We start from the raw sequence: 12,769 nt of genomic DNA on the forward strand, positions 1-12,769 counted from the left end.
TATCTCTCAGATTTGTTGTTGTGGGAGAAATAGGAGGAGGAAGGAGTATTATGCATGTTTACCACCTTGAGTAATAAAGGCAAGATAAAAATCAAACAATACTGCCTTTTTGCATAGTCTTCAAATATTTGCTGCTATATCAAGATTTAAATCCGTTATCTACAATTTTAAACTATTATTTCACAGGTATTTAAAATTATTTTATTATTTCACAGGTATTTAAAATTTTCAACAGTCTGAATCAAGTAGCAGCAGAATAACTTTGAACAATCATCCATCATGAATGTATTTAATGAAGGTTGAAAGACATAAAAGAAGGTAGTATTGTTTCCATATTTGTAATGCATTTATCATTGGTAACATTTTCAATAGCAGCAAGAGTACAAAAATATTTTGTGCCAATTTGATATAATTATGCTTGTATGAAGCTGTTATAATTAAAGGATTAATTTCAGTCTTTTAATTGAGCGCACTACTCTTTTAGCCTTTCTTTTATGTGCACTACTACATGATCGTCAAAATCTTTGAGGATCACCACTTAAGGCTTAGGCTGTGTTCTCCACAGTATGTAGGGACATCTGCAGGGCTCTAAAATTAAATAAAATTATTTTATGTTTTAAAATACTTTTCAATTGCTAAAATGTGGAATCATCAAATCTTGCAAGATTTTGGCAAAGCATATTGACAATGCCATGCTAATGAAAAAAATGGAAAGATCCATATGTTCACAGAGGAAACACTTGTAATACCCTTACTGATTGCCCGTTATTGCTGGAATATATATTGTGTACCATTGTCATAAAATACACAGATCTTGAAAATTATATTAATGTGTGTTTCTATGAAATCATGTGACATTAAGGTCATATTATAATTACTGAACTTTATGAAAAAATTTGGACTCTATTAAACTAGAAAAAGAATTCTATAGGTAGTCTTTATAAACTTAATTGAGCCCAAACTTTCTGTTGCTGAGTGAAACATTTGTTGAGTTTTGCCCTATTTTACAACCTTTCTTGACACAGCTGTTAAGTGAATTTCTGCAGTTATTAAATTAGTAACACAGTTGTTAAGTGAATCTGGCTTCCCTATTGACTTTGCTTCTCAGAAGGTCATAAAATGTGATCACATGATCCCAGGACACTGCAAATGTCATAAATATGAGACAGTTGCCAAGCATCTGAATTTTAATCATGTGACCATGATCACATGCTGCAAAGGTTGTAATTGTAAAAAACGGTCATAAGTCATTTTTTTCAGTGCCGTTGTAACTTCGAACCGACACTAAGTGAACGGTTATAAGTGAAAGACTACCTGTACTTAAAATGTTTTAATTTAATGGTATTACACCGTTAATAAAAGGTTAAGGGTCCTACACATGTCCACAAGTTCCACAATGAGAGCTGGAATAAAGAAAGCACTCTGAATTCCTATCACCAATTAAAATCCAATACTTGAATTAGAGTAGTGAGTATTCTCAAATCCACAAATGTGTTTTTTCAAAGGGAAAGCAAGCATCAATGGTAGGCCTGAGTTTTCCAGTTAGAAGTACTTCGTCAGTCTTGTGTAGTTTAAACTTCATTTTATTCACCCATATTTAGCATATTACTGCAATAAGTCATAGATTTAGAAATTAAGAATAAAATCAATTTAACAGCGAATCTGAGTGAATAGTGTTTTAGTCTGTTGAAGTGTACTTTCAACAACATAGGATACAATATTGATCCTTAGAGAGAGACATCCATGACTTTGAATCTTATGGGATGGTTTATATAATCTGAAATGAAACAGAGTGTTGAGAAACTATAATAGATGAGATGAAATGATGTCTTTTGAGGTTCCTCCAACAACTAAATTGAAACAGGTTTTATTTAAATCAGACACTTGATGTGCATGAGAGATTTTTGAATTTTTCTGTAAAATATATTCTATAGAAATCGAAGGGGGAAATGTAGAATGTGTTATTATTTCCACAAGAGAGGTCAAATAACTTATGATATGTTCTTGCTGTGGATTAGTTGAAGTGGCTTGACTTATTTTATTTGTAACATTGGACTCCTATTGTTCCTTGTTGTTCTTAAAAAAAAACAGTATTTCCCAGAGGCTGAAGATCTATTTCTGTTTTATGACCTGCTGTATCCTTAAGGCCAGGAGGCCCCATTGAGCATTCAGACCCAGTAAAATAAGAGGGTCATTGCCATCATCCAGGTCCTAATTGTTGCTTTCTGATTGCCAGATAGACACCAAGGCAGCTGTGAGAACATCTGGGGCCTAGTAGGGGGAGGGTGCTCCTGGCATTTTGTTTCACCAGGTGCTCAGTGGAAGCGGCCGTCCTCTTTTTGATATGGGAGTTAAGTTCTGTGGTCCCTGAAGTGAAGTTGCAACAATTGCAGAGGTCATAAGACAGCTGAGTGGGGGTCAGACACAGTGGGGTGTATTTTGTTACTTAGTAAAAGAAGGGATATCCTAAAACCTTTAAAGGGTTTTCTTGAAATCTCTGTTGTGAGAAGGTTTTATGAGTCTGATGCAAAAAGTGCTGGTTTAGGTAAGGAATGCTGCTTTTGTCTAAAAGACAACCCTTACCAAATGTTTGCAGCTTTGGTAGTACATTCAGCGAAAGGCAAGGAAACCAAAATTGCTTTTCAGACCTAGGCTTTAAAATAGTTTTTCATTCACTCTCATAATATTTGAACTCTCTTCACTTCAGATTAAGCATTTTAAGTCATTTGTTACTATAAAAAAAATGGAGCAGAATTCACTTGCTTTTTTTTGTCTTAGATGAAATGAGAATGAAAAATCGAAAGCATTTCAGCTTAAGTGAGCTATTTTTAAGTAGACGATGAAAGGAAGGACCTCAGTTTATTAAAGATAACAATTTAGAATGCAAGTCTGCAGCTCCCAAGTCTTCAGTCCCCAAATGTTTTATTTAAACTGGAACTTGGAATCAAATATAGAGGGACATGTGTTCAGATTAAAAATACAAGGAATGAATAAACTTTTGGCATTTGCCCAAAAAATATTGGAATATGCAAACCAATATAACAATGGCTATTTTTGTCTGAGGCAAATTTTCACTTTTTTAATGCTGTTTGCCTGTTCAGATAAGTGAAGAATGCATATATTGTAAAGTTCCAACATTTTCTTTATTTTCTTTAAATAATAAGGTTCCAAATGTACGTGGGCTCTTTTCTTTATTTTCTTTAAATAATAAGGTTCCAAATGATACGTGGGCTCTTTTTGCAAATACATCATTGACATAATCAAGACAGTGATAGGGGTGAGAAAAGGCATTCCTTTTTATGTGTGACAAAGGACATGGAAGAGGCACTTATGCATAAGTATAATGCATTTTGCTGTAGTTAATAAATAGGACCCTAATTTTCACTGTTAACTGAATTGGAAAATAGTAGCACTCGGGAAAAAAGAGAATTGTATAATTTTAAAATGGAATTTCCAATCCTCTGTTGAGAGTATTAAAAAATATTTTGTTTTTGTTGGATTGTTAAAATCTCTTTGTGAACCATAGATATCAAAAGTTGCTAACATATTTTTAATGTCTATGGAGATTCTCAGTCATTCAGTTGCCTCTTGAAAAAGCACCTTTGGGATAACATATTTTTAATGTTTTGCCCTATCTTTAGTTTCAAATATAGAGGAGAGTTAGTTGTGCATTGCTGCATTTTGTTTTCTTCCATATTCTTTCCATTATTATAATTAGATTGTTGGAAAGAAATTGGGGAAATTATCCAAGCATGAGAAAGGCATTATTTCTTTTCTGCTGATGTGGAATATACTGGAATTGGACAGTGAAAGATAGCATCTCTATTGCCATGGCACTGAAACATCATCACCTGTTCCCTTCTTTATCAACTTGTTTTTAAGCTAGAAAAACTGTTCTTTGTTAGAAGGCAATGTAAGTTCATTGGTAATGACCATGGAACTTTTCCAGGGCCTCAGATTTTACTGAGACACCTGCAGGGAGTCCTTGAGAAGTGCAGCACATAAAACTGACTGCAGAAGTTGAGAGTAGAAAGGTGTTTTAAATGGACTGTGTTTAAATGATCAGTATTTGCTAAATTAAAAAGAGCTGTAAAATATAAATGAGAATCCCAATGGATTGGCGTGGGCTGGGAAGGGTGCTCGTGGGCTCCTCCTTCCCTCCCTTCTTTTTCTTCCCAGCAGGCAGGTAACTGGTTGCTGCTGACTTGGGAAGAGAGTGAGGGATTGTGAGATTCATTGGGAAACTGCCACAGATCATTAAAAATGAAAGTTGTGTGACCACAACAGCAGCCATCAGCACTGAAACAGCTACAACTTTCCCAAACTTTATTCCCTTGGGGGTCATGGGTCCCAGATTTTGAAAACATTCTGTAAATTAAGGTACCTTGATTCAAAAATTGTTTCCCTATGATGTCTAGGTAATGGTTATGATAACAAGAATTTTAGTATTGTAGTACTGTATATAGATTGCATTTACACAAATAATGATTTGTTATGGAAGGTAGGATTACTATAAAATTGTGAATTTTTAGAAGATGGATATCAGATAAATATCATAGGTAGCAGTTTTAAGTATTTGAAAGGATTTATAGAATCTGGGAAGATATGGAAAAGAAGATATAAAGCAGATATATCTAAGAAATGTGTTGATTTTCAAAGGGCTTACTATCTTGGTAATTTTAAGAAAGGATAATAGTTTTATAAAGCTACTGCAAATTAAAAAACACTGAATTATATAATGAGATTATGTAGCTACCGTGTTACTGAAAGCATGGGTTAACATTACAGATATGCTGATATTGTAATTTAATACCTTGCATCCTATTAACTCAATTAGGGTTGCTATGGTAGTAAGCTAGAAGAATACTAGGAAAATTTGCTTCAGGCTTACAGTTACAGTATGTGGCTGTAATTCTCATGCCATTTCAATTGCAACGTCAAATGCAATGAATTATATTTAAAGCCATAAGCTTATTTATGTTCCAAAGACTATCTGGACTTAGTTTTTTTCCCCTAAGACCCACATTAATTATGCGGTGAGGTGTGTGCTAGATCGTATCTTCAACTCAACTATTTAGAAATGCATAGCAAAGTCTGTCCTTAACTGAACTTAACACATTTTAATGGAAATGTGCCTTCCATTAAGTAAGTAAGCATCTGCTGAAGTTACTTTAACTTGAACCCTGAGCATTTTCTGAGCTTTTCTTCAGGACTCTCTTTTTCATGACATAATGGTTATAACTTTTTCTTGATAGGCACAGGTTTCCTTTTCAATACTGTTTTTCTTTTATTAAGGTATTTGTTTTTATCCTTAATAAATACCTTTTATTAAGGTATTTGTTTTTATCCTTAATAAATACCTTTTATTAAGGTATTTGTTTTTATCCTTAATAAATACCTTTTATTAAGGTATTTGTTTTCCGTCCACCATTGCATTTTTAAAATCATTTTTCCAGTCATCTGAAGGATTTAACTTTCAACTCTCAAATAGCCATTGGGCTAATCTTAATTCACTGAGAAAGTTCTGCAGAGGACTTTGGGGAAAAGCTGTAAACATGTAGGAAACAAATGTTTATTTTAAGGCTTTTTGTTGTGCTTGCATATATGTGCATTTTAATGTTCTAACTTCATGTGCATAAATTTAATTGAGCTCTGTATGTGTGTATTTTGTACATATGTCTCTCTCTCTCCCTCCCTCTCTCTCTCTCTCTCTCTCTCTCTCTCTCTGTGTGTGTGTGTGTGTGTATGTATGTATGTATGTATGTATGTATGTATGTATAAAAGGATTGCCAGAAAAGAGAAAATTGTCTATTGTAAAGTAATCCAATAGCAATTTTAGAACAGGAAATACTCCAAGTATTTTTAAAACTGATGATTTAAGCAAGTTCTCTGTCTCTTAAAATCAATGTATTTCACTATCAGTTAATTCAGAGCTATTTAACTGGTTTGTTTGAGAATTATGTTCAATTTCTTTGATTTATTTCCACATCCTATTCCATAACCCTACAATATACATACATAATATGTTAATTAGCAATCCCTTGGATTCTTGACAACTGGGAATTCATGATAGTCCTTCATGACAACTAGGAAATTAAACTTGAAACAATAAATTATGGTTTCCCAAGTGGATCTCTGTATGACCTCTATTTCATTGACATTTTGCTGTTGGTTCAGTTGGGAGAAGAAGTCAATCCAGCCAAAACAAAATTGCTATCACATTTCTGTGAAATAGAGTAGAAAGGAAATACTCTTAAAACAGATAATGGTCTTAACTATTTATCTTTGAAGATCTCTACATACTGACTTTTATCTGAACATTCCCTGTGCTGCATCTGAGATCTGTCGTGGTTCATTTTAATTTACACTGATGCTCAGAGACATATTAAGTTAAAGAAAAAGTGACAGAAAAGAACGCTTATCAGTGAAAAGCAGACTGGTAAAATCAAGAAGAAACACTCCTTCTTCAAGATGGTTTTTTAAATAGTTTCTTTACCATTGCTAATACTTTATCCTTGCAATGTGCACTGTTGCAAAACACCGGTTTGTACTTCTGCTTTCCATAATAAAAGAATGAAAAGAATGAAATGAAATGAAATGAAACGAAACGAATTTATTTATTTATTTATTTATTTATTTGTTTGTTTATTTATTTGTTTATTTATTTGTTTATTTATTTGTTTATTTATTTAACAGATCATGGGGAATTCTTATGCAGGGCAACTGAAATCTGCCCGTTTTGAAGAAGCTCTTCATAACTCCATAGAGGCCTCCCTCAGATGTAATAGTGTGGTTCCTCGGCCCATCTTCTCCCAACTCTATCTTGATCCTGAGCAGCCTCCTATTTTGCCGGAAGGTAACCAAGCAAGTATGCCATATTCTAATTGTTCTTATGCTACATACAATGTTTATTTTTTTTTAAAAGATTTTTTTCAGAAGTATATATTTCTATTAGGCATATGTGGTTGACTTTTTTTTTAAATCATGCATTCCAGATGTGAAACCAAAAGTGGAAGAGCTAGACAAAGAATTGATGCATCGTTATACCCAGAATGGAAGTTTGGATTTTTCCACCAGCCAGACTATTAATGAAACAGAAGAAGATGACGAGGAGGAAGACATGTCTGATTCCAACAGTCCGCCAATCCCATATTCACAAAAACCTGCCCCAGAAGGATCTTGCACTACTGATGGTTGGTTTAAATCTTACCTATCTAACATCTCATGTAGAATCAGAGGTGCCCGTGGAAGGGCAGTTATCAATGATGAAAACAGTTTGCCTCCTTTGTATATGTTGTACATTGTTTTGTCACAGGCATACAGGAAAAGGACAGCAATTACTTTGTGATGGTTCTGTTACTTTCACTAAGGATACATTTGTGATATGAATGTATAACCTTTTTTTGTTTGTAACAAAATCTAAAAAAGTTATAAAACTTCTTAAAGACGTTATAATGTCTGTGACTAATTTGAAGCTAGTTCTATTTGATTCAATAGAATTTCTCCAAGTAAGCAGATACAGTATATCAGCTTTCCCTAATAAGTCTGATTTTTGACGTTAAAATATCAAGGGATCCCTTTATGAAATATTTTATTCAGTTAAAATTGGACTTGCTTGCATGCAAACTAAATGCAAGATTAAAATCTGAATCTGTTTATAATGTTATTTGGGCAATAAACAATATTGGAAATAGCTCAAATTGTTGTATTCTTCAAGGGCATTTTAGAAAGTGGTCCAGGAGGAATAGTTTATTTAAATCCTATATCATAAAGATTAATAAAAATTTTAGTTAACATGTTTAAGATCCAAAATATTTCTCATTGTCCTTTATGAAAATTACTTTTTCTTCTAAGTTATCTTCTAAATATCTTGTAATTATCTTCTAAAAATACGGAATAAGTCAGGCAGTATTTTTCTTAACCCAAAAATGGAATGTGGGCTATGTATTTATGGAATAGTACTATTCTGGTTAAGTTTACAATTAAAGTCGGTGGCACCAGACATAAAAATATTTTAACAACTTGTATGAAGAAAATGTTTTGTTCATTAAATAAAGGAATCTCCCTTCCCACTTCTCAAATCTGAAAGTTTCCACATAAAGTGCAGTTCAAATTGCAGAGAGTTCTAAGATAAAAATACACCTGAAGAGAGATTTCTTTACAGAAGTGAGATTCTTGAGAATTACTATGGATGTTGTTTTAGGCAACAAATATATGCTTCTCTTCAGACTGGTTTCATTTTAAACTTCATTTACTTCTGTAACCTTTGTATCTTGCTGCCCTTATTTCTCTTGCCAAAAGATTGACAAATTATTTGCACTGATTAAGATTGCAGTATGAAACATTCTTACCAGGAAACAGATTTCACTGAATTTACAGAGACCAAAATAGCCATATATTGAATGATACATATAAATCATAGCAATTACATTGCTGGGATCAAGACTGTGTGAAAAATTTAAGTTATTGCTATGGCAATTGTGAAAGCTTGTTAAAACAAATGATGCACTGAATGTGTTCAGCAAAAAACTGTTTGATAAGGTTAATATTAATCCTCTCTTGGATGAAAACAGCAAGCACTATGCCCTACATTTCCATGCACACAGCTCTGCTCTCCCTTAAACATCCTGCATTTTGTTTGGTGATATTGTAGCCTGTAGGCAGAAAAATCCAATATGGCAAGTCCAAAATATACAATTGATTTTCAGGAAAAGACTGCAGTACTGGATCAAATGATTTTTGACCTGAAAAAAAACACCAGGAACTTTATGTAGAGACCATAACTATATAGCATGTGATATCCCTCTGGGGCTATTGCAGCAGAATTGATCAGTTAGGTAGTAGATATGGCCCCATCATTGGACAGAATGTCATCTTGGACAACAAATGCTCAGCAACAGCACCAGTCTTCTGGTCTTTCCCCTCTATTAGAGAAGCAAGCTGTGTATTCTGGCAGCCTGCCTTGTAATCTTTGAATTAACGTATTGTCATCAGTTGCAGTGAATGCCGGCCTGTTTCCTGTGTATTGAAGGAATATCAACTGTGGACTTATTTATATTCTGAGGATGGAATGGTGGGATGGGAAAACTTTTTTTCTCTCTTATAATATATACTCATTTCTACATGATTGGTTAGATTGAGCGAGAAACATTGGTTGCTTTGGCACATGATTCTTCCTAATGGATTGCCAAAAAAATAATATGATAATGGTTTGGTAGTAGCATCTTTTGCTGTTTTCATTTTTCAGCTTTATTCAATTCCTCTGGTCTTTTTACTCACCTGTTTAGGGATTTTAATAGAGCCTCAAGAGTATGTGTAAAATAAAAATATTTATTTTAGTTTACATATTGCTTCATTTATAAGATATGATTTCTGTTTTTAATGTTCTTTTTAACAATCAGAGGTATTATTTATTACTGATGGTGTGGTTTGGTTATTAAGTGCAATATGAGAGCCAGAGAGCTAAATTGATGCCTGAGTTACTCACATACTTAATACCAGATCAGCTATTGTGAAAATACCAAATGGAAGTGACTGTGACCTGCATTTTTATGTAAATCTTAGTATGTAATTTCTAATGCAAAATCCTTATCGTAAAATAGCACTAAAACAGGTCTGTACCTCACAAAAGAGATGGTAATTGTTAGTGTTAAAGAAAGGGGAGATGGTGAGGGACAGAGAATTTTTGCTTTACACAGTTTCAAACCTTTTGCTTGTATTTTCACAGCTGTGTTGGCCAAACTCTTTTCTTCTTAGCTGCTTAAAAGATGATGTAGAATACAAAGATCAGTATTTCTGGAAAACGGCAGAAAAATCTTATTGGCAATTTATTAGAGGATATGTTGATTGAATTCTGAAAAGGAGCAAGCTCTTAAACTCCAAATAATGATTTATTGAATGGATACCATTGAAAGTGGAGCCTAATGAATTGCTCTGGGGGATTTGTATTTTGCATTTCTTTGGAATAAGAATGTAAGGGATTTTTTGTTTGTTTTTACTTTAGAGAAGTAAATTTGCATCCCTTAATTATTTGCTGTTTTGAGCCCATGCTGCAGTCCTTAATTCAAAATGCTAATGTCTTTTGCTGAAACAATAGAATTGTAAAGACACTAATTGAGTTCTGGAAAATAATATTGTATTGCCTTAAGACATCAGCTAGTGGCTAATGTTGGTTAAAATGAGCAATCTGCATTTTTATAGAGCTTTTCAATCTTTAATTTCTAGAATCTAATTAATGCTGCTCCTTTGATATTCACTAAATTTCAAAGGATCCAAGGACTCAGCTCTTAACTGTAGTTAACAGAATAATCAAATACAAAAATTATAAATTAAAGAACAGATAGTTAGTGCAGACACCTTGCTCCAGAATCTTTTGGGCTTGTACTCTTTAAAGAGAAAGTTGTTTAATGTCCTTGTTTTTTTCCCTCTATTGCTGATCTAAAATATTTTTAATAAGAAAGAAGAGTAATTTTAAAGACACTGCATCATATTGCAATGATTTCTGTAACCCAGTATATTACAGAATTTAAGGATTTCCAATCCCATAGTATGTATTCCATCCAGTTTTTGCTTAGACAAGAAATGTTTGTTATATTTTAGCTCTATCTGATGCAGTCTGATGCATCTAACAGCAATAATGTATGTGACAGAACTTAACAATGGTGGGGTGAGAAAGGTGAGTGCTAGCTCAGACAGAAATAGCTTACAGAGTGTATGATGGTGAAATGAGTAAGAAAATGCAAATAAGAATATACAATAATGTACTTTTTTAAAAAATCTAGTGTCTTAGAAGTTACATAAATAAAGAACAAAAATACTTATCTTTCCTAAAGGAATGAGCAAATATGGATGAAGAGATTATTTGTTTTATTTTCAGTAAATAATAGATTTTGGTATAGTGAGGTGTTCTTGAATGCATTAATGAAAGCATTAAAATGATTGAATTTTAGGGAACTTCAAAAATGGCTATTCTTCTTTCTCTTATATTCTGCTTTTATGATCAGTTAAATCTGTTAGCTCTTTGTAACACCATTTCGTCAGTTAATACCCCTTCTAACACTTTTCCAGCTAAGGTTGTGGGATACTGTTGGTTGTAATTAAGACCACCCTGCTCTTCCTTATCACTTGTGGTATTTGCTTTCCTTATCTTCATCTCTATGTGCCTCTGGCCATAGCCATTCTTTCTTATATACCATAGCAGTAATTGCTACTGTTCATTGTTCACTGTAATTGTTACTGCTGAGTGTTTGATCCCAAAAGATGATTGCATGCATAAGGAACATTTAGATCATTTGGTCACTAGAAAACTATATGCCCCAAATAGTGTTGGATGAGCACATTTTGGCAAACAAACAATAAGGTATATATGTGTGTAAGGCAATGTGACTTTTTAATTATATTTTATATAAAACAATAGACTCCTCAAAATGTTATTCAATCAAATATTCAAAGCAAAAACAGATTCTGCATGGTTAAAGCTGCAAAGAAGTAAGTTCAAGAAAGACATTGTGAGGAACTTATAAACCAGACATGTCAAACACAAGGCCCGGGGGCCGGATGCGGCCCGCGAAGTGGTTTCATGTGGCCCACGAAGCCATCCTGGAAACAGTGAGGGAACGGTCCCCACTGCCTTGTCCCTGGCCCAGGCCAATTTTGTGGTGGCCATCTATGCTGAAACGCATTCAGTCTTAGCTCCACAAGGCCGTCTGGAAACAGCGAGGAACCAGCCCCTGCCGCGTCGCCCCCTCCCCCTGGGTGCATGCTGGGGAGGTGTCACCCTTTGTGAGGAATGAAGAAATGCACCATGCCTTGGCGCTTGCCCCAGTCCCACCCCCTTCTGCCAGAGACCCTCAGATTTGTCCCACTCCTGCCCAGGCCCCCACAGGCCCCCCTTGATGCGAACGATATAGAGCTGGCCATGCCCACCCAGTAGGCCACACCCACTCCATCCACGCCCACCCAGTAGGCCACACCCACCCTGGCCACACCCACCCGGTCCCCCAAGGGCAACCACAATGCTGATGCGGCCCTCAATGAAATTGAGTTTGACACCCCTGTTATAAACTGTATTGTATGAACTAGGTATCAGCCAGTGAAACAGGTTGTTACATGAATCAGTTCTTCGCTGGAGAAATTCAAAGAGCTGCCTTGCACTAGAATTCCCAAACCCTTCCGCAAATTAACCCAGGCTGAACATTTGGCCATTCCCCCTTTGGTGATGTCACTGTATCAACAATCATATTTCCTACAGTCATAGGGTTCTCCCCCCCCCTCTTTTATATTTGTGATCCAGCTTTAAATTGAGAAGCAAATGGCCCTTGCAGTTTCAAAACTGAAGAGTAAGAAATAGTTTTGGAAAATACTTGTGTTCTGAATAATTCCTCTTCACCAAAATAGTTGCAACAAGCACACTGCTTTCCATCTGCAACAGAAAACAGTGCCGTGTATCTTTCTTTGTAGATGAAAATGTTGTGCATGGTTGTAGACATCTATGAGCCTGTGATTCACACTCGGCTTTCGTAAATGTTCTCCTGATGTATTAAAGCAGAGTTCCCATGAGATGCTATAGACTACTGGTAGTTTAATCCAAACAATCTGGAGCAGCTGGGAAAGCCTATTTGGATTTAGGAATTTAGAGGTGTCTTCCAATTGCTAAAGCAGTTTGCCCGTATTGCATCCAGACATGGCATCCTATTGAAAGTAATGCTGTTTAGGTTGACAGTACACAGTTGCACATTTGAATCACAAAGAGAAAAGGAAGGCGTCTTTT

At 34.8% G+C, this 12,769-nt stretch overlaps 1 protein-coding gene across 1 annotated transcript in view; it reads left to right on the forward strand.

The window, feature by feature from the left end:
- Positions 1-300: 300 nt before the first annotated feature.
- GREB1L (GREB1 like retinoic acid receptor coactivator) overlaps positions 301-12,769 on the forward strand; it is a 70,502-nt gene continuing 58,033 nt past the window's right edge. The window contains exons 1-3 of the mRNA XM_015820543.1: positions 301-318; positions 6,697-6,856; positions 6,996-7,193. Coding sequence (XP_015676029.1) covers positions 6,700-6,856; positions 6,996-7,193 — 355 coding nt within the window. The 5' untranslated portion in view covers positions 301-318; positions 6,697-6,699. The remainder of the gene's footprint in view (positions 319-6,696; positions 6,857-6,995; positions 7,194-12,769) is intronic.

The sequence above is a fragment of the Protobothrops mucrosquamatus genome, unplaced genomic scaffold (genome assembly GCF_001527695.2).
Source record: "Protobothrops mucrosquamatus isolate PMUCROS unplaced genomic scaffold, P.Mucros_1.0 scaffold_11, whole genome shotgun sequence".
NCBI classification, from domain to species: Eukaryota; Metazoa; Chordata; class Lepidosauria; order Squamata; family Viperidae; genus Protobothrops; species Protobothrops mucrosquamatus.